Here is a 23277-nt window from a genome sequence, read left to right as displayed (position 1 = left end):
GTTATCAATTTCTAAGTTTTAATTTCTAGTTTCCAAATTATTAAGAGCAGGTATTACTGTGACTTGTAAATAACAAGACACTGGCAGCTGAATACTCAGCTTTAAGTAACATCAGTGCCTTGTTGTAGAATTACAGACCGATATGTATATAAATGCCAGCATCTGACTTACCAGCTAAGGTGCCCTTTGTTGCCTTGGAAGGAAGAGCTGGATCATTGTGAAGCTGGATTGTGATACACAAGTTGCAGCATGTCCACTTACATGTCCAGTTAACTTTCGTGTAATATGTGTTATGTTAGTAACGTCATGTCTTCCTTTGAAAATACTCTCATTTGTTCCACTGGTTTTGACTGTAGAGTTGTGATTTAGCTACTTATCTTACACATGGCATGGATGTCTTCATGATTGCTAAGCCTTTTAAAGTCTTAGGACAGTCAGTACAGTCAAGCTTAGGTAGTGTTTGAGTTATGATAGACAAGTGAAGTCTCCTGTCCCATTTTGAGATATCTTAATAACTTGCTTTATAGGCAGACAAAGGTTTCATAAAGGTCCTGTCATATTTGCAGGCTGTGTGTAGATATTTTAGGATATCCTAGATGTTGAAAAGGTATTCTTGAGTAGCACTGCATGTGTGTGTCTGACCAACTAATGCTCACCTTAGTGACTGGCCAGATGAATCTTTCAGTAACCTTTAGGGACCTACATGTAAAATGAAGTCCTCATTATAGGTTCCCTAAATACAGGCACTTTGATCTGAACTCTACACTTGAAACTGCTGTAGCAGTAGAGAAAATTGCTACTTGGATAAAATTAGGTTATTAATATCTGAGGGCAGGTCAAAGACTGAGGGCTTGAAAACCACATTTGCTTTTAGCATCATGTGTAGATAGGTGAAATAAGTGAGCTGTCTTCTCATGTAATGCTTAGAGGTAGAGCTATGGTCTATCTTCAGTGTGAAGTGCAGCAATTGATATCTGATTTATTCTTCAGTCTCAGAAAGGGTTGCCAGGTAAGACAGCAAAGATCTGAATAGTTCCATATGTGAGATGACACCATGTATTTGTACTTTCAGTGCTTTGCAGTTAAAACCATCTCTCCCAAAGCAGGTTGAAAGATGACAAAAGTGAAAAAGTATAGGATACAAACCCTTCTGCTATATCAGTGCTTAGATGAGTGTATTTATAAATATTATTTATTAATGTTGCTAACTACTTTAGTATATAAAATGCAGTGGAATTTTTAAATATGTTTTTACACGTTACTGGTCTTGATAGAGGAACATGGTTTTTTTAAAAAAAAATAAATAAAAAAACCCTAGCACATACTGTTACCCTTTAGATTTCTCTCTGCAACTCTAATTTGTGTGATGCCTGCCAAAAATAATATAAACTTCTAGCTGTTGGTCAGCTAAAACATTTTCTCATATAGGTATCTTGAACAGTATTTCTCATTTAACAATACTTATCTGACATCACCTTTTTTTTTTTCTTATACGCCTTCATGGAGTGTATTTTTAGAATGAACAGCTTGAGGTGTGAGGGGGAAAAAAATTACAGTTCTTAGTACAAGCTGGGCGCTTATCTGTTATATGGATGATGATGATAAACTTTACCTCCAGCTCTTGCTGCATACTGAGTTTAAAACCTGTATCTTGAATAAGTCCCTAATGATTCATGCTACTTTCTTCCATTTTTGTGCAATCTTAGAAAATTTACAATGTGTAGCTGATGACAAATGGTGTCAATAAATTAGGCATTCTGATTTTTTCAACATGGCAGTGCTCTGTTAGCAAAGGAGAAATTTTGGTAACATTACAATTTGTTGTGAAGCTAGGAAACCACCCCATCCATCCACTCATTTTCATCAGAGAAATTTTTATCCTATTGCTTCAATTTTAAAATAAGAATCCAGTTAAAATGGTCACTGAATTCTACTTCTCTACAGGCCAGGTTAAAATTAGTGGCAGTTGTAGTTTACAGAAAGTACATTATAATTCAGAGCTGCAGGTTTTTGTGTTTGGGTTGGGGGTTTTCTTCCCCTCTTCCCAAAAGTGGGAAAAGGTCGGTTTGAAATAATTTGTAAAAGTTTCTTACCTGTTAAAAGACGGTTGCCACCAGACTTAAAATTGGTTTAGTACTTGCATCTGATTTGCCTTATCTTCTGCATTTTGTTTAAGGATTTCAGAGTTCTGTGCAGGTTTTCAGTAGTTTTCCCTGACAGTTCTCTGGTGAAATAAAACAATTTCTGTGCTGCTATATGGGAACGTTCTCTTGTATTAAAATCTAGGCACTAGCAATAAAAGTGATGGACAAATCAGCCTCTCGGGCTGGAGTTAGATGTTACTGGCTATTGCAAGCACCAGATACCAATTTTTAGTCTCCTCAGGTCTGTGCTTCATTTAATCAAAGATCACTCTTAAGGCTGAAAGGAACTCAGATGGACTTTCAAATCCCTCATGCCCTGACTCCTACTCAGGGAAAGTATCCATGTTTGATGCCATTTCCTCGAACTCTCCAAGGGCCTGTCCTCTATATTCCAATTGTTAGAAAACCAGGTGTTCAGTAGAAAAATGTAGTCAACATTGGGGGGGGGGGGGGCACTTAAACATATAAAACAGTATTAGCTTTTAGGTTTTGAACAAATTACTTTCTCTGTGTATGCTGTGTTATTGTATGTGCCTGGAAACATCTTGTCCTCTTCCAGTCAGTAAATGCCTCAATTCTCGCTTTTTCCACAGTAAAGTAGCTTAAATGAGGAGTGGAGAGTGATTATTAGGGCACTGTTTTTGAATACAAGACACTCCATTAAAAGTCTTTCCAGCAGAGATTTTGTTCCTGCTTTCTGAAAGTGTGCCAGTGTAATCTTGCGGACTTTGAGGAGTGAGCCACTTTCAGCATCAGAAATGTTTGTCCGAAGCTGTGTATCTTGAACTATATGTTCTTGTGGTGTCCCACCAAGGAGGGAGGAGTGACTCAGATTTGCTGGTTCTGTTGGTCAGAATAGGGTATACGCAATACCAGAGGTCCATAGGTGAACAAAGACTGTTATTCCATAGTTAGGCTCATTGGTAGATAATTGGATAGCAGAAATTCTTATCACTTGCCATGCATATAAGGTTTCATGCCTTGAGTTACTAGAAAAAGGTAGAAGATAAGGAGAAAAAGAGGAGCGGGTGTGGGGGGAAGAGAGGAGGAGATCACCAGTCCTGGATCCAGTGCCAGGCCTGTCTGAGGGGTGTTTTTTGTAGGAGTGCTCATCCAGAAGTCCCTTTATGCGTTATCCCCTCCTAAAATATCACTTGCCTTCCTCTTTTATTCCTATCATTCAATGTGGACTCCCTTACTAAAATCAGCCTCATTTGCCATGTAAATTAGCACACATGCTCCTTACAGGCATGGGAGGGGGGAGGGGCAAGTCTTTTTGGTCTTGAATTCAGTCAGTGTTCACGTTCTCCCCCTGCCGCATTTACCTTTCCCCCAGTTAATGCAGAAATCCGCTGACTTCGCTGATTCTGGAGCCGTTATTCAGGGTTTGCAGGCTGTTCCCTCTTAGCAGACTTAGTTCATACAAAGTAACCTTTTGTTGATCTTTCCAGTGTTTGAGACATTCCTGCAGTATCTGAGGCCTTCCTTGCCAGGCTCAGGGGATCTCTACCCCCTCTTCCCTTAACGAGTTTCATCACCTGCTGACTGCACTCTTACCAGCTTTCCTAGGTGTTAGATTGTTTTTCTAGTTGGTCTCCCACATGTGTAGATGCCTACATAGAAGTCCAGCTCCTAGCCTTGAGACAGGGCAGGAAGTTCTTGCATATTTGTCTGTGGTCTCAAGGTGTTTCCTGAATTGTTATGTTTTGTTTTCTCAGATGCCTAAAATCCCCATTTTTATAAGGAATGCAGATTTTTAAATAGGTGCCTAAAGGTTTCAGTGTCTAAATGTTAGAAACCCAAGGCCTTTGTATCTAGCTCTGCAAGAATGTAAGAATCTCAGAGGATGAAATCTGTTTCACCTGTTGTCTAAAGTAACTCCTCTTTTAGTTTAAAAGAGGACTTGAACAAAAAAACCCTATCACCCATATGGTTTAGCTGTCATTCAGGAACACTAATAAACCAAAACTAGAAGTCCAGTTTTGCCTTTCAGCATGACTGATTAGGATCCCTTTAAATTAAGATGTAATAGATCAGAAGAAAATGGATTAGAAGCCGAGGTAAAAACATGATGGTCTGAGAGACTGAACGGTATGTGTTATGGCACTGGCACTATGTGTATACTGAAGGAAGGAAATGTAATAGTTTTATAAAACATAGAAGTTCAAAGCCTTTAGAAAAATAGTGTTACACAAAGTTCACAAGCAGTCTTAATTTGCCAGGAGGATAGATGATAAGTGTATATAAATACCACACTGAGTATGAATTCTTACTCACGGTGAAGGTGACGAGGCACTGGAACAGGTTGCCCAAAGAGGTTGTAGAGTCTCCATCCTCGGAGATATTCAGAAACCATCCAGACATGGTCCTGGGCAAGGCAGCCCAGCAGGCCCTGTTCGACCAGGAGTTTGGATCAGATGTCCTTCAGAGGTCCCTTCCAAGTTCAACCATTGTTTATAAAGGTTTAAAGAGTCGTCTTCTAAATTCAGTTGAGAAGGTATGCTTCTTCTCAGCCAAATTACGTAACTTTCAGGAATTTTCAAATACAATCCACACAAATTGTGTGACACTCCAGAACTAAAAAACCTCACTCAATACCTGCCCAAATGAGATGCTGATTCTCCTGTAGACTGTTTCTCAGCTGTGATTACTAGACAAGGTCATTTTTTAAGTATTGCCATATACTTAAGGCTGACAAGGCTGACAGATTTCAAATGTGTACAGTTTTGAGGAACTGTGCTCTTGAAGAAAAATACATGTTTAAATTTGTTGCTGGCAGTTTTTGCCTCTGTACAGATGTGTATCAGGAGTGATTGCTAACATCGGAGACAATATGCTATTCACAATGAAAGTCAACTCTTACAGACTAAAAATTCTTATTAAATGTATTTTTGTCCTCTTAAATTACAACTTCAGTAATTTCTAGATCAAGGTGATTTTTTTTGTTTGTTTGTTTGTTTCATGTTCATATAATCTGCAACAGTGGTCTGAGTGTTGATATTCCTATTTTTATCCTGCTTTTTCTGCTACTACTAGTATTTTCTGGCACTACACCTTATCAAATAGGTACCAGAAACTTTCTCCAGCCTTGTTCTTATAGTAGAGCTTATACTGAGTGGTAGTCTAATCATTGCATTCTTTAATATCGTGAAAGTGGGATGCTCAATGTTATGCCTTCATACAAATTTTACTTGGGATTGTCACTTGAGCTACTTGCAACTTTTTATCTTAGATTATACGTTTTCCAATAATCAAGTTTATTAAATTGATGACTATTTATAAATAGCAATGTAAATATTATAAAATATGTATAAAGAATATATACATCCTATATATATATAATATTATAAATAATAATAATATAAACTTCACTGAATTTTCAGTATTACGTATACAACCAATTTCATTTGTCCAAAGCAGGCTTGCTGTTCGATTGTTCACATTGTAATAAGGTCCTCGAGGAGAATGTAAGTCAGGCTTTTCCATAGAAAGCTCTAGAACTGCAGTACTCCCTCAAGCTGCCTGGTAGTCTGTACTGTGTAGCATCCTCAGGCCATCACCTAGGGGAGCCTTCTGTAATACGGTATACTGGTTTGATTGAACCTGGAGAAGCTGCACAAATGAAAATGAGTTGTCTATTTAATACGTAATTTTGAAAAATGATTTAATGTATTTAAATGAAAGCTTTTGACGTACATTTTGAGTCAGCTAAAAGTCTACCAAATTTTGAAGTACAGCTAGGGAAGCTATAATGCTAATGCAGGATGGCCTCATCTTATACTTTCTTTTACACTTGATTCCTAAAAATGTGTAAGTACAGTATTTGATATCTAATTTATATGAACCTATATCAGTCAGCTATTAAAACACTTTTGAATGTTTTAGATGCATCATTTTTTACCAATTTAAATTATTAATCATTGCCTCTTATTGCCTATCTCTAGAGCAAACTAAAAAAAGGATTTAATTACTACCACAAGAGTTTCTGTTTTATTCAAAATGTTGTCTCTTGACTCTTCGAGGTGACAGGTTTGAATAATTGAACAGAAAACACCCCCCCCCCCCCAAACTTTTTAATTAAAAATTTCTTGTAACTTAAGGGTGAGAGGGGTTGTATATATCAGAGTGCCTACTTCAAGAAGTTAGTGCTCTAAAAGTAACTCCTGTAACAGCTTGAAAAACTATTGAAGGAATGGAGGGTTTTTTTTGTAGCACAATTAGGTATGCAAAATGTAATGGTTGTGCCATTTATCAACTAGCATATACTTTGCCTGCTTATTAAACATCCTTGTGATCTCCCTTAGAAAATTGACTGTGATGGAATTTGTTTCTTGGGTTGAAGAAGAGTGCTTATGAGAGATCTCAAGCAGCCTTCTCTGATAGAACATTATTATTCAATGAAATGGTCAAAGAGGGGTGACTAATTGAAAAATACTGACTGTTCTTTCCCCCCCCTTCCCCCCAAGAGTGCTGAATACCTAAGCTTATGGTTAAAGTGAATATAGATGCTTCAGGTTAAGATAGCGCTTGGCAAACAGTGCTCTGTCCATAATACTGTTCGGTTCCGTAATTCTGAAGCAAGACTGTGTATGTTCTGTGCTGTGACTGTCAGATAATAATCATGCTAATAATTTTCTACTTCCTTGTTTAAAAGATCTTCCATCTTGTATCTACATTTCATCCTCCTCTATAAATTAGTCATATAAGATTTAAATTCATGAATGTCACTGGGTAGCTTTGCTTTGGATGCAAAACCTATTGGTTCAAATATACATCAGCTTTTTGTGCCTCTTAATTTATGTCCTGACTACTCATTACTGCAAAGCTCAGGAAGATGGTTTCTCTCTGTCCTAAGGAAATCGCTTAACAGATTTAATTTATATGCATATTCTAAAAAATGTATTTAATATAAATATTTCTTGCATATCTGCATTCTTACCATCTTCTTGTAATGCAGCTCTGCTATAGCCCAATTCATTGTTTAAATGATGCATTTCAAACTGAAAACTTTTTTGCAGAACACTTTCAGAAACTTCTTTTTGCTTTGTGGGATCAGTATTTTCCACTTGAGTCAAGAATGTTCCTAGAAACCACTTCCTAAGAGTTACGAATTTTCATTTTCTGTTGACAACAGAATTTTTCTATTTTCTGTTGACAACATTTTAGTTGGTGTATTTATATAATATTTAATCTTCAGATTATCGGGAAGGTTTTGGAAACTTGCTAGTGTTTCAGTTGTTCTTTTTACCACCTATTGCTTCTCACATGGTTTAGTACTATTGAAAGACAATGCAGTGAATACTCACCAACAAATATCTGAGCAATATTGTAAACAGCATGGCAGCACACAAGCTCTTCATAAGAAGGGAAGTGCTTTGTGCATTTGAAGCAAGATATATATAAATTTTTGTCAAGTTAATGCTGCAGATACATTTTATATGCAGTCATTGATCTGAGAAGGGAAAGGTAATGATCAACTCATAGAACTCTTGCGTTTTAGTACTGAAAAAACAAAAGACAGACTTTGGCACATTGGAAATAAAATTTCAGATTTAGAATCATAGTGATGTTTCTTCAATATATATGAAAACTGTTGATAAATGTTAATCTTACTCAAATAACTAGGAAAAATTTTGAAATGGCTTTGAAGTCTTCTTTGTTATTTAGCAGCTTCAAAAGGTCACTCATAGGATCATGAGTCTTGTTTTCCTTTTAGTAAATTTAAAACAACTAAAATAAGATACCTCATGCCACAGAAACAAATGGGATACTAAAATTAATGCAGTTTGTGTGTTAATATTGTAATTTGCCAACAAATTCTAAAGAAGGCACAAAGAACTAATAGTATCTATTATATAACTGTGCATTTAGTATCTACTGACCAGTTTCAATATTCAGTCTTTGTGCATGTAATCCATATAAAAAAAAAAGGCAGAAAACCTCAACTTGTTAGGTTTTTTTAAATTAAAAAAAAATAAAGATTTTTAGTACTTTTAATTAATTTTAAATCAGCTTTACTTGTTTTAAACCCATAATTTCAAACTGCCAGCTGAAGATATAAAATACATACTTATAAGCCTTACAGAAAACAGTGAACTGTAATTTTTTGGGGGGTTTTTGAGCTGCTTAGCATCTTCTGGAGATTGCATATAAAGGTGATAAATGTTTGCACCAGGATTTGATACAATGTGAAGTGTTTGCCTTTCCTTCTACAGGTAAACTATTTCACATTGACTTTGGTTATATTTTGGGTCGGGACCCTAAGCCGCTACCTCCCCCAATGAAGCTCAATAAGGAGATGGTGGAAGGTATGGGAGGCACGCAGAGTGAACAGTACCAGGAGTTCCATAAGCAGTGCTACACAGCCTTTCTCCATCTCCGCAGGTAACAATACTAGGTTTATACTAACATTTATTAGAGCCACGTTAATGCAGGAGAGGAGTAAATGTATCAGAGAAAATACTTTTGTTGAAAATTCAAAACTTGTTTGAAGTCTGAATGTAGACACAAGAATTTGTATGAAGCAATGGAATGAAAACATGATGGCATTGGTGTAACACAGAGCTTGAGTGTAAATGTCCTTCATGTTAAGGCCCCCAGTAGCGGGCGTTTTAATAACTCCTGTAGGGTGTAAATTATATCTTGCTTTTTTGATACGTTTTTGCCCTTAAGCAACTATTTATCTCATTATTGATAATCAAGGAACTGTCCTTTTAAGTCACTATTCATTTCCTGCTTTATCTTTCTTCAGTTTAGATCAGTGATGACCAAATTTTTTGGCTTGAAGATGACACATACATAAGCTTAGCTGGGTTCAGGGCCTGCAGGACAAAGATTAGCTACTTGTAGTGACAAGTACGTTAGCAGTTTCTGTAGATACCAAAAACCGTGACAGCAAAAACCTCTTTAGACTGTATCTGCTTACAGGCCAACAGATCTTTACTTTAACTTGGATTCAGCTTCATTCTTTCGCAGTGACTATGTTACTTACCATCAACTTTCTGAGCCAGATAGCTCAGCTGTGTTCTGTTTGAACAGAACACAGGTAAGCAGTCTTGGTTTGTCCAGTGATTTGATTTAGTATGTGTTCAATGGAGATGAAAGAATTTCACTTACCAAGATTGCATAACATAAACCTCCAAATATGTGGAAAAAAATTAGTCATGTGAAAAGCCTATGTGACAAGTACATACAGTATAAGAAGTAGGCAGTTAGGGATACAAAATAAAAATGTGGTTTTGTTAATCTTGCTGTAGTTTTCTTAAAAAGAGAGTAAGGAGTTGGTTTATGAATTGACTTTGTTAATGGATTAAAAGCAGTTCAGCATGAAAAAACAATGGCATGTTATTAGCAAACAACATTCATGACTTCAGAGAAGAATCAGAAAGGTTACGTATAGTCCATGTTCTAAATGTTGCTCAAAACTTTTGTAATACTGTATTTTTTTATTGTGAAGTACTGGAATTGTTTTTGTTTAAACTTAGATGTTTCAATGGAAAGGTCTGTTGTGTCAGTGAAGGATGATCCATTGCATGAATTTATGCAGTGATTTGCTACAAAGATCATAATTAACTGTGGAGTCTAGCAGTAGTTTGGGTATCAAACTAAACTGTAGATTAAGGTGGTTTCATTTTTAATGTCTGGGATTGTAGTTGCAATTGTAGTTTCTCCAATATTTATTCAGTTAAATAGGAAAGTATTTTTAGATGGTGCTGGATAAATGTCTTGAAAGATTTTCAACAAAGGTAGCATAGGATAATGTTAGTATTACTGTAACTATTACTTTAAGCAACTAGAACTAAAAATTATTAAGATTACTTGTTGAAAAAAGTATTGGAGGTGGAATGGCTTAGCTCTAACAGTTCTGCATGTTGACACAAACCCATTCACAGATAATTCTTCTGGCTAAGTAGTGTGAAATCATAACCTCTGATTGCTAAGACAAAATGCAAACTCTGACATCTCTGTCATCTTCTTTATTTCCCTGGGGTACAGACAGTTCTGTATGTCTTCCAAGTGCTGTTTCTCAAGTGTTTCAGGATTCCTGGTGGAATGGGTGTTGCATAGTGAAACCAATTAAAACATTTTAAAACTTGCAAGTGGAAAAATAGTTCATTGGTTTAGGTTGAAGTAGTTTGGCATATGATCATTGATGTGCAGGTTTTTATTGGTTTTGTTTGTTTGTATTTTTTCTGGAGGGTGTGGGCGGTGCTGTCCACTTTTTTGAATGTCAGTCCTGTGTGTTTGTCAGCAGTGCTGTATCAAAGGCACAGCCTCCGCTTTTTCAATGTGTCACAGAGCAAATTGTGGCTGGCAACAGAGCTTGCATTGTCACTTGGGCTGTAGCAGCCTTTTACACCTTTGTTATACATTTTGAGCCTATTTAAAAATATTAAGTCCTGATATGTGTCAGCACTTCCCATCCTTTGAGAATTCCCGGTTTACACATTCTCAGCAGGATCCAGCCAAGAAGAATCCAGCCACACTTCAGAGTTGTTTCCAGAGTGAGGTTAGAAACTGTACTGTCCCTTCCCAAATAAGGGTTCCCCTGTGTTAGTCATGTGGGAATTTTGATGTTCAGTTTGAGTTAGTGGGCACAGATAAGGACAAAGGAGTAGGAAGTAATTAGGGAGAGAAGCTGTACTTTGGGATGAGATTGGCTCTGTATGGTTGGGGATATCCTGCTGGCTCAGACTTTTCCCCAATCTGTTCTCAGTGGTATAATGGACAGAGGTGGCCATATAGATCTAAATGAAAAGTGCTGTAGGCAACAAGTGGAAAGCTGTGATGGCCCTTGGGAAGTGCTGATTCTTTGAAAAGGTTGTAGCTAGGCAGTGCAGGGTCTGTATAGTCTTCTAGAAGCTGGAGCTACATTGTGAAGAGGAAAAACCAAAAGTGAAACTGGAAAGGATCAGGTCAGTTTTGCTTAAGTCTGGGCTGCAAGGAAATACTATTGAAGGAATAAATGCCATGGTTTATTGTAGCTAACTGGGTCATGATACTGATTGGGGGACTATATGTGGTCTTGACAAGAGATGGGTCCTGGGGGTTTCCAAGTTATACTGCAGAAAAGGTTATGATATTTTAAACTTAGGAATTTTTGTGTTAGACGAGGTAAACAGGGCTTTAGTTTGGTACTGCAGAAAACCGTATGCTGTCCTGTCCTGTCCTGTCCTGTCCTGTCCTGTCTTTGTAGTGGGAGTTTGTGGCTTTGAATTTGATAGAAGTATTGCGATGTCAACAGCCTAAATACTCAGTTGGTTTAGGACATCTGTATGCAACGAAGCCAGTAAATGCTGAAAAAAAATACATAAAGGAGTGCTTAGGATCAAGCATATATATATTTGATGATATATTAAGCACTTAAAAAGAAGAAAGTTGCTTTTCTCAGAAAAGATTGCAGTGAGAATTGGAACTTCTGTCTAATGTGCATTTCTTTCTTGGTATATATGAGGCCTCTTCTGTGTAGGAGTTATTTTGTTGGATTTCTTAAATTTTTGATAGAATTATGCTTTTCTAGAGAGACATTTAATTTTTTTGGAGTAGTATTTACTTTGTAAAATATGGCTATGAAGCAGTCATTTTGTGTAGTTAAAATACTTCGTGCTACTTGAAATTGTCAGGTTACATATATTCAGCAGCTTGCTAATAAAGAAATTTTGCTGCTAAGAATTCATTTTATATTATCTGTGAAGCTTCTAGTGCTCTTAGCAAAGCAGTATTTCAGATTTTGAAGTCAGTTATATGCTTTGTCTGTGAAAGGGGACTAGATCTCCTTACAGAGGAAGTTCAGTGTATGTTGAACAGCTTGAAAATTATCCTTTCAAAAAACATCTCTACAGTTAATCTCCTGTGAGGGCAAAATGGTGTTCTTTAAAAGATTCATGAGGACTTCAACACCATACTAAAACTTTAAACTGTACACTGTCTTGTCTTTTTTAATGGTTATAAATGGTGTATTTGTACTTCATAAGTGTAGCACGCCATTGTTGTTGCAGCTTAACTGAGCAACTACAAACTTGGATCTGGTTAAATAACTTATATTCAACTTGTTATGGCAAAAGCCCTTGCAACAACTTGAAAAATTGTTTCTTGTAATTGTGAAGACTTCAACTTTTTGAATGCTAATTTGTATAACACTGCTGTATCTGATATCTTGTTTTTTTTAATATATAAAAAATAACCTTTACATCAATATTCTAGCATATGTTTATACTACTAGAGGTAGAAAATGGTGTTAAATCTTACAATATACAAAATCACATATTTTTATTTGATGTGTGTCTGAATAAATGTTCTGGCAATTTTTAGAAAATTGTAACAAAACCAGAGCAGTCGTCAGTTTTGGCAGTTTGAGACAGTTTGAGGTTTAAACTTATACTGCTAATAGCAGATATCCTATTTTTTAATATAAATACATTGAACTAAAGTGTTATTAATGCATCTCCCCTGAAGCATTACCAATTCATACTAAGATGATGATGGGTTTCTTAAATGAAGTTGTTTACAAAATGTCTTTTGTATAGGTTACAAAGTGTTGTACCTAATTTGCTCTTCTTATGCTTAGGTATTCCAACTTGATCTTGAACTTATTTTCCCTCATGGTGGATGCCAACATTCCAGATATTGCTCTTGAACCTGACAAGACTGTAAAAAAGGTAACTGGAAACCTTTCCTTGTCTTTCAGTAACCAAAGTCATCATGGCATGAAGTTTTCAGTTACTTGTGGTAACTTACTTGTAACTGACCTGAAAGTACTTGCTCCTGTCTTAGAAATTCTCAGCGATTTCTAGAACATTAAAGTTAAAGGTAGGAGAATATACTTTTGAGATCATTTAGCACATGTGCCCATAAATATGGAATTGCTTTTTATCGTCTGTGCTGTAGTGAAGAGTCTGCTGTAGCACTCTGTTCCAAGTGGTATTTTAGCATTCTGCTAAGAACAGTGATTCCACCGTATTTTGATCAGTGAAGCAATCAACATGGACTATATCATGAAAGATTGTTCCATCTAGTCTAGAATCCTGTAAGTCATGGATGGTTTTGTAAGACTAGTCTACTCGTAGATATAAAACTGGTCTGCTGAAGATTTAAAGCCAGTAGACTTGTATATCTTCATCACAAAGACATTTTTGTTTATTGTGAAAACAAACTCATGTCCCATAATTCTTGCTTTGTCCCTTTGCACCAGCCTGTATCATTTTCCTCCATTTGATGTTTCAACAACAATTGACATCAAAGATACTGGATAAATGTTCATCTAGATTTCATTACACTTACATTTTAGGCAAATGTTGGCTTTTTTTATAACCTGATTTACAGTGAAGGGCTATCTGTTTTAATTCTACAAAAGACTTTGTGGAGCCTGTATATCCAATGGAAATCAGTTCAGTGTAATTTTTATTCAAGCAGTGCGTTTTCTCTAAAATAGGCTTTTCTTGCGTGTTTTCAATAAGTTATGAAAACAGATATTCAGAATCTTTAATATTTCATGTTCCAATATGATTTCCTTAATGAAAACTAAACTATGACTCCAACCTTATTTTTCCTTTAGCCTGCAAGAAGTTGAGGATTTCAGAGTTTCTTGGTTTCAAATTGATACAGAGAGTTCACGTAGCTATTCAATTCTGTTTTCAGGAAGGCTGAGCTAGCCAGAAGTATTTTGTGGTAAAGATGACAGCCCTCCCTGAACCTGGTTATTTTCCTGAGAAACTGACAGCTAGTTCTTTTTCCATATCAATATTTGAGCCACAACTTTGTCCCTAAATGCCTGCAAAGGTTGAGTAGGTTACTCAAATAGAACGTGGGAGATAAAGGCTTACAGTAGAAGACCAAAATGTTTCAATACCTTCTAAGCTCTGGGGGTAACTACATTTTTGTAGACACACCTGTTTTTGAAGGGACATTCCTAACGGTATGCTTGCAACACATCTATAAATTTTTATAAAGGAGAGATGTGTAGTACTAGCAACCTATGGGAAAAATGGAAAGTACGTGGGATTCTTTTGGTTTACTTCCATGGTACAGTAAGGAGGGGAAAACCTTTTAGGTTGTGAAGTTTACAAATAGGTGCACAATAAATCCTAGGAGAAATTGATGTATGTATCTATACATAGGGCAGGGGCTAATTTTGGGAAGTTTGTTGTTGACTGAAGTAGTCATAAAGAGATCAAACTGACTGTTTCATTGAATTCCAGGAGTGCTGGTTCTTTCATATTTGCAGCAATAAGTTTGAGACTTGGTATGCATTTTAACCTTACTCATCTTTGTCCAGAGTTCACTGTTGCTTGATGTGATAGTGTTCATTCTTGCCTGGAATGCTCTGTCTTCATGAGCTCTGACATTTTTCTTTTATCAGTTGGAGTCTCCCAGTGTTCACTCCCAATTAATATGCAATGTCCTTGTTTCTTAGTAGTATATTGGCATTTTAGTGGTAGACTCTGTAGAAGTGCTGTCCATGGGTATTTTGTTTTCTGTAATTAATAACAGGATGTCAGATTCTGTAAAGTATTTATAAAGGATTGTTTCAGTGTAACAACATTTGAGTATTTCAGATGCTTCTAGAACTCTTTATATAAATTTCCCGTATAATTTTCTTGAAATAACAAATCAAGATACAGAATTTAAAGCCAAGTCTTTTCTACAGCTGGTATGTTACAGTACACTGTACAGTAGTTAAAAATCAAGATTGTGTAAAGCATGTTTGTATTATACCCCACTGGAGATCATGGATGTTGGCAAAATTTAAAAGGAAGTTCTAGAAGCTATGAATTAAATCAATGTGATTACTTGTAAATTCCCTTAAAAAATCTAAATAATAGTGCCACCTTTGCATGAAAAAACAAGCTTAGTTGCTACATGGAAAATCACTATTAGATCTAATGCAGTGGTTAGTTATTGGGATCCTGAGCTCCCACAATGCTGCAGTTTGGTGAGCTGTGACTTTTACCCTCATGGTAGGTTCAAGCCTGTCTATTCACAGAGGCTTTAAAATGTGAAAAGAGCTAGAACTGAACCAGTAAGGCAAGTTTTTTCTGATAATGTATGTAAATCACATTTTCAAATGGATTGAGAGGAAAAGGTTTAACAAGTTCTGTAAGTTCATTTACAGTTGCTTGTTTCTTTATAAAACAAAACCAAACCTACACAGTAAGATATTACCAGAAAGATAACCAAATTGTTTAGATTGTTCATAAATGTTTTATTTGTAATTCATAGTTTTCAGCCCTCCCCAAATATTGTTATTTTATATAAACTTTTTTTTTTTTTTTTTTTTTCTGACGGCTCAACTGTTTATAACTCCTGTTAACAGTGGTCCTTTTGGTTCCAAAATTATCCTTTGAATATACTCCTAGAAATTGTGCAAAAATAATGCATCGTAATGGGATCCCTAAAGAGTAGGTGAACAGAGGACCCTTTATGAGGCAGTTCTGGATATTGTGATCTACTGAATGCATACAACTATGTGCAAAGCCTCTAGGACAGTAATTGTTTTCTTTAGTTCTCAATTTTTAGTTTTACTTTTTTTGCTTTAAAAAAACCTGATGGCAAATCACCTGTAAATGGGCTAGGATCAGTGTCATCTTAATCCAGTATACAATGATGTATGTAATTCTTTCGTTGTTGTTAATAATGTGTTAGAAAACTTGTTTTGGATATTAAAGACCCATTTGCCTGTCTCAAATCAGTTATGAGCTTTGTTAGTACTAATAAAAAAAAGTAACAAGGTGCCTTGCGTCTCTTGGGCTGAGCAGCAAGTTTCTTCAGTCATTTGACAAGATAATACTGTACCTTGTTGTAGGAAAATTAAATAAATGCTTTCAGCATCTCAATTGATTTTATTTTTTTTTCTTTCTTAAAGCTTTAAACAAAAAAATCCATACATATTTCAACAGACTCAAATTAGCTGAAGATCCATTTTGGACGGATCTGCAAAATTAAATTACCTTTGATGTGTGAGTTGAGTCAATAGCCATTTCAACCACGATACACTTTCATGGAAAACAAAAGTGGAGATTTACAAATGTTTCTGTATCTAGGAAGGTATCCTGCTTCATTACACAGAGGGAAGTTCATAGGCAGCCTTTTCCTTATTGGTGCCATAGTAATACTTGTTTTGTGAAACCCTCATTTTTGGTTTATTGGACGGATGAGCCAGTGAGACTCTGGTCTCACAGGCAGCTAAAGTCAAGTCACTGAGGTAACTAGATAGGTTACCTTTATACCTAAATTTGGTGATAAATCAGAATACTAGTGTATGATTAAACTACAAGGAAAATTATATAGTAGAAAAAAATATTTTTGTTTTTAAACAAAGGAGTGCTTACTGAAGGGAGTTAATTATACTTCAGTTATTGTGGCAAACAATTAATTTGTCATAGAGATCTTTGATATCGGATTTTTTCAGTAGGTGCAGCTATACTGCTGTTACTAAGTGGGCATTAATTATTTTAAAGATTATTTCTAAGGAAATATATTTCTTCAGTGGTCAGAGTTTTCGTTCCTCTGAGTGAAAGCATTCCAATGTTAGATGGTAGCTCAAGTTCCAGTCTAATCCTTGGCTTCACAAGGTGTCATAACGTCATCTTCATTTCTGATAGGCAGGACAATACTTTGTTGCAGGAAATACCTGCCTGTGAAAAATACACCAAGATGTGAAAAGTTGCTACCACATAAAGCTGCCTTTGGGAATATTTTTGGTGTTCCCCGTGTGTGAACTCTCAGAAAATAATCTTTGGAGTTTTAGAGCCAGAATAAGGGTTTAATTTTTGTAATCATATACATATTATAAATAAAAAATTAAATTTGTTTTATTCTAGCCATCATTATCATGTGGTATATGCAAATTTTAATAATGAATAGTAGTGGCACTTTGTATGGCTTGATTCCTTGTGCTGAATTGTTGCTTCCTGTGACATATATATATTATAACAGGATGCTTGCTATTTAGAATAGAAAAGAATGTTGAAAATCAGCAATCCTTGGGCTTTCTTATGTTCAGGCGAAAAAGGAAACAAAATAAGATCATGAAGGAAAATTATGTGGAGCGTGTTCTCTTCAGTGAGGCATTGGGTGATTTGAATTGTGATTTTTAATTTTTTTAAGAATTTCAGTGTTAAATGAGACTTTTTCTAGAAAAATTTGAGTGCTGAAAGCATTCTTGAGTATTATTACTAACCTATGGAACGAAAGGGCAGGTAGGATCTTTTTAATTGGAGACTGGTTTTGCCAAAACAGTCATCTACCTTCCAGTAACAATGTTACATCTCAAGGAGCTAACTGGCAGAATCTAATTGTATAATCAAGTTGAAAATCTGACTGGAAGCATATTGTCCACTTGTTATTTCTGTCCAGTCATTGTGAAATATCTTGGGAGAAATATGTATCAAATATGTCTGAAGGCAGAATTGGAACAGCAGCTTGTGTCATGTACAGATTTCTGGGAAATAAGTGTAGATTATACCTGTTTGACATGGTTTATGGCACAGGATGGTGTTAAGCAGAGCTGGGTGCTCTGTTCCTGTCATCTGAAGGTACTTTCACATTCTTCTTGTTCAAAAGAGAGCAAGCTCTACACAAACTGATTTTACTTATCAGAGAAAGATGACAATGTGGATACTTTCTTCCTGGTAGTGTGAAAACAGCCAGAAATTCCTAACGACCTCAACTGGAGATGTGGCTTTAGAGCATACCAAAATTTCACAATACATTTTTACTTACATTTGTTTTCAGAAATTGTATCAGTGAGTGCTGACCTTAATGATGTATTCTCACATCTAAAATTGGACTCAATATGAGTTAGTCAGCATTGGCCTGAAAACTAAAAAGCTCTGTTTGGAGTTTCACAACTATTTTTTGAGTGGGTATGGAAAAATGTTTTCCAGCCAGCTATCCACTTTCAGTTTGTATACCCACTACATAAATTGGCTAGTACCTTTCAATTGTAAAAAAAAACACTTTAGTGACTCACTTCCCTCAATGCAGTTTTGATCACTACTCTTCCCCACCGAAACCCCCAGAAAACAGTGATTACCAACTGCACAAAATTGTCCACATCCTCAAAACCATGGGAACACTCTTCAAATTCTTGTAGTTTTGTTTAATAGTAAAGCATTTGTCAATTTTTGACCAAGAGAAGGTAGCTGCAGAGCTTAAAATTAATTGTCTTTTTGATCCTTTCATCTCTTTTTCTCCTCTCCATACTATTTATAAAGAAAAGTGTCAGTTTAGTGTGCTTCACCTCGTGGTTCACGGTACCATCTCCTACTGGCACTCTCTGATTTAGGCTTTTCGAAAACTTGCTTTGGTTCAAAAATGTCACAAAATGGAATTAAATTGAAAAGTAGTGGAAGATTCTCCCCAGTTTGCCTCTTCCTTTCTGTGGCCTCTGAGGTAATTGCCTTTAGATTATCCACTCTTTGCTTATGCTTTTCCACTTCTCAGTTTTCAGGAAAAAGGCTGGGCTGAAACCTCTTTATGTTGACTTGTCAATGTAACTGGTAATACAATGAAGATTTCCCCCCACACACCTTTTTTCTACTAGTGCTACTTGCTTTTTAATTTCTAGTACATCTGCAGCTCTAATTGCTAATTGTTGGCCTTTTTTAAGTTAGCCAGTACTATAAAATTTAGTAGCAAAGACTAAAATCTGGAGTCAATTATAGAGCCAGTTCTGTGTAAGGAAGAGGTAGATCGTCACTCTTTAGATGTAGCTAATGTATTCAGCATTGTCACCTTCTAACAAAAAAAAGCTTTTGATTTTTCTACAGGAAAGCCAGATGGTTTCTATCAGTCCTTCATAGCAAATTTGACCTTTAAATTAGAAAACATCGGGGACCAGTGATTCATTGGTGCACAAAGGACTTGGCAAGCATTAAAGGACAGTGTCCTAATCGACTGAACTGTGTTTCAGATGCCCATCGATTAAAGAAGGTGCTGCAAAGATGCTGCAACTGTTTCATTTACAGGGGAGGTTATTATGAATGTAGATGGCACAAATACCTGGCTTCCAGCAAGCAGTAGGTATCTGCTGTTTATGAAAGTAGCCCCATTCAGTTTTGATAGCGCCTTTGGGTATTTAACACAAACCATTCAGAAGAGTAGAGAATTTTCTTCCGATGGAGTTTAACACTGAGAGCACCCTCCGTGTTTCCAAGTCTATGCAAACATTGATCAGATCTCATGCCCCTCAATAAGAAAATGGGTAATATAAGTGTTTGGAAACTAGGAAGAAGAGAGAGCAGACATATTTTGTTCCTTTTACATTAAACATATTGAAGTAAATTTATTTTTGTTCTGCAGGTGTAAAAGGTAGAGCAGTGGTGATGTAACTGGAGGTACAGAAAGAGTTTCTGAGCTACATTTTTTCTAAGCCTAAGCTAATTTTGCCAGTTTCTTCATCTCTGTTGTAGTAAAATGCCCTGCACTCCTTCCCCCTTCTCTATCCTCCCCAGGAGTTAGTCATTGGCTAATTGAGAGTTGAGTTCATAAATTAGTGAAATGTGAAGGACTTCAATTTGGTGCTTCATGTGCCTTTTTAGACAGTGGTATCTGTCCCTTTTCACCTGCCTGAAAATACAAGTATTTGTTAAAAGGCATAGCTGGGAAACACTTCTGAGATACATTAATGCTAAGACGAAGTTTACTTTTATAGGAGAAGGAAACTCAGTTTTGCCTGGTTAGAGTGTTTGTTTCAGTATTTATATTTGCTTGTTGCTCTGGGGAGGTTTATTCTTTTAAAAACTGTCACATTGATATGGAGCTTATTTTGTCTATGCAGACTTTCATGTTTCTGTCCATTTGGGTAATGATGCTGCAGCTGCACACCCAGCTTTTCTGTTTCTAGGCTGTTGATCTTGCAACTAAATTAATTAATTTGAAAATAAAATAATAAGACAGGTTCAGCCCATCGACTCATCCCAGAAGTTATGATGGAGTCTTCCCTAACTCCTCCCCTGATTCATTCACTTTTTATACTTTTCTTTGCTCTCAGGTGGAGCCTGAGTGACTCCAGCCATACAATCTTTCATTATTGATTGGTGTAAACTTCTCTCGTTTTTATTTAAAGACATAGTTGATAAGAAATAGAAAGCGCATGCTCGGTGAGGGGTAGTCATGCATTGGAGATGGGTAACTTTGGGATGGAGAGGTGTGTTAGTATTATAATGAGCAAGGTTCATTCTAAGGAGAACAGTTTCACCACAGTTGTTGGCCCAGCAACGGACATCTCCTATATTTTCCATTTGACAGCCGCTATGCAGCTTATCGGCTGTACGGTACCATCAAGTTCCCAATCCTGCAGGGAGCAGAGCAGAGCCTGGCCATGGGGTCTCCACTCCGTTCCACCCTCCACTGCTCCTCTAGGACAGCAGGTTGTATTGCCTCGGGAACTATGGTGGAGTAGATTCCATGCACACCAACCATCCTGAAAGTGGCAACTCTATTTTTCCCTAAAAAGAGTTGTTATAATACTGCAATTTCTATTAGGTCTATTATTTTTCTATAATTTCACCTCTCCAAGTGATTTTCCCACAAGCAGAAATTAAACTATTTCATGCAAAACACTGATATTTCCCACAAAAAAAAAAAAACCAAACCAAAAAACCAAGCAACAAAAACCACATCAAACAAAAAAACCCCCACCAATGCACCAAAAAAATCTGTTTTAAAAATATGAAATTTCAAAACCTGTAAACTTTATGTGTATTTACAATTGGGATATTTCATTATAAAAATGGAAGTTGTGAAGTTAACTGAAAGGGAAAGAGCATAACATCTACCAGAATAACAGGCAGTGTTAACTGCTGGTAAACTTCCACCTTCTTTTTCCTTAAAGCATCTTCAAGGAGAACTAAAGACTACTGTTTTGAAAATTTTATCAAACATATTGTATGAGGATGATTTCACAGAAAACTCCCAGTCAGGTCCAAGAGCTGCATACCATACAAAAATCAAGATGGCAATAAAGAGGAGGTGAAATACTCAAGAAAACCCTAATCATCATATCAAAACCTGCAGTTAAAGGTCTGAGACAATGGCAGGCTTGAATCTTCATCTGGTTGAATGAACCTCCAAGTTTACCCTTCTCTTTTTTGGTATTTTGTACTTTTGGAAGCGTGACAAGCTTAGAAGAGATCATACACAAACTCAGCTGGGACTAGTGCTAGCGCAGGTAAAGTGCACTTCATTCCGAAGCTCCAAGTTTTTCACTTATGCTTTTTGCTCCTTAACCACAAGACTGCCCTTTTCCCTCTCACCAAAGAGCAGATTTACATGGATTTTTTATTTTTGGGGGTTTTTTGTCCTCAAGTTTGGCCTACTGAACAGTATAGGGCATAGTTATCCTTGTATGAAACTCAGGAATTAAAAAGGGAAGAGGCCATAAACCATGAGGGACAGCTCAGAAGAAAATACCGGGAGGTAAGGGGAGAAGCAATTAAGTATAAATTACTTGGAGCCAAACTGATGATGAGGAAAGAAAGCAAAGTGATCATCACTTGCTGCAGAATCACAGAGAGAATAGGAACTTCGCAAAGTAACAAGTGAAAAAAGGAAAAAAAAAATGTTTTACAGTAAACTCGCACAAAACACTACTTTGCATCATGACTATCCCACCTAAAATTACTGGTTTATCAACTAGAGTTGAAACAAGGTCAAAGCGAAAAGAACTACAAGAGAAGGAACTGGATACTAGGTAGCTCCCTCACCTTCCAGCACAGTGTACAAAACCAATACAATAACTGATATAGTGGGTTTTTGGTGGTGGGTTTTTTTGTTGGTTTGTTTTTTTTTTCATTGTTGGTTCCCCCCTCCCCCCCTAACTGATACATATCAAAGCTCTTCACACATTCCACTACATACATTACTCCACACATTCCGTGCAATTAATTTCTCAGTGCCTGCAGAGACTGCAGATTAAAGCATTAACTAAAGAGTCTCCTTCTTTTAATGCAAAAATGAACTTATACAGTACTTATTTTTAATATGGTCTAAAGTTTCATTTACACTTCTTATTTATAATCAGATCACAGTTTACAGATACATTATTATGCTTTTCAGAACAGTTTAAACTAAGGATTAAGGTGCTAAGATACATGAGTGTGTGTGTGTTTGAAATAACAAAATAACAAAACCAGACAGTTTTGACTACACTTTTGCTGAAAAAAACCAAGCAAGCAAAACCCACCCACCCAACAACAACAAAAAACCCCCAACCCAAAACACAAAAACCTGGGGTGAGATCCCAGCCAACATTAGAACTAACTTCCTCCCTACCTACCAAAATCAAACAAAACACCTCAACACAAAATTATTGGGCTACTTCATCTATTGTAAAAAACCCCAGGATTCTCTGATGACACAGCCTGCTCACAGCAAACACTAGCCAGTACCCCACATCTTGAATTCTGGGGTAGGTAAAGGAAGTTCCAAACTACAAATACTGTTGTGGTGAAGTAGAACATTATGAGAGATAAGACTGCAGCAGTGTCACGGGGGAAGACGGGGGGGGGGCGAGTGGGGAAATCCTCCCAACCCCAGGTGTTTGATCTGTCTATCAGCCCCCCAGGAAAGCTGAGACCCTTGTGCCCGACCAGTCTGGTAGCGCCCTGTTACGGGGACCCTTCACTGAACAGTCAAGCTGGATCAGAGGGTGATTCGACTGCCTTGTTCTCAGCAGGTCTGCCAACTTTACCTGAATGTGTTACCTGCTGCCGGCAACTGCTAGTGCCCACAAACGACTCGCACTAGCCATTTACAGAATAACACTCTTTATAATAAAACAGTAACAAGTTAAGATCCATGATTGCCGATGATAGGGACTGTCTGCAAAAACAAACTTGAAATGATACACAACCAAATCCTTAATTACTAATAACAGCTAGTGTGAGTTAGTTATTTAGCACACATAAAACAAATTTCTTACCCAACAGAATGCAGAGCAATACTAAACTGAAATCTCAGAAAATTTTGCTATCAGAAAGAATATGTGGTATCCTTGGTGCATAGAAATAATACAAAATGTGAAGAGAAGGTAGAATCTTCTCACAAATAATGACCTTATTAGCAACATTGTTGAAATACTTTGGCTCACATTTTTCTCAATGCTTAAAAAAAGTGAATGCATGGAAAACGT

At 36.6% G+C, this 23277-nt stretch overlaps 1 protein-coding gene across 1 annotated transcript in view; it reads left to right on the top strand.

The window, feature by feature from the left end:
• LOC121080419 (phosphatidylinositol 3-kinase catalytic subunit type 3-like) overlaps positions 1-23277 on the top strand; it is an 89493-nt gene that overhangs the window by 48305 nt on the left and 17911 nt on the right. Inside the window, 2 exon segments of the mRNA XM_040578439.1 lie at positions 8360-8528; positions 12712-12802. Of these exon segments, the coding sequence (XP_040434373.1) occupies positions 8360-8528; positions 12712-12802 (260 nt within the window).

The sequence above is a fragment of the Falco naumanni genome, chromosome W (assembly GCF_017639655.2).
Source record: "Falco naumanni isolate bFalNau1 chromosome W, bFalNau1.pat, whole genome shotgun sequence".
Taxonomy (NCBI): domain Eukaryota; kingdom Metazoa; phylum Chordata; class Aves; order Falconiformes; family Falconidae; genus Falco; species Falco naumanni.
Note: the sequence above shows the minus strand (reverse complement) of the source record. Positions and strands in the feature narration are given on the sequence as shown.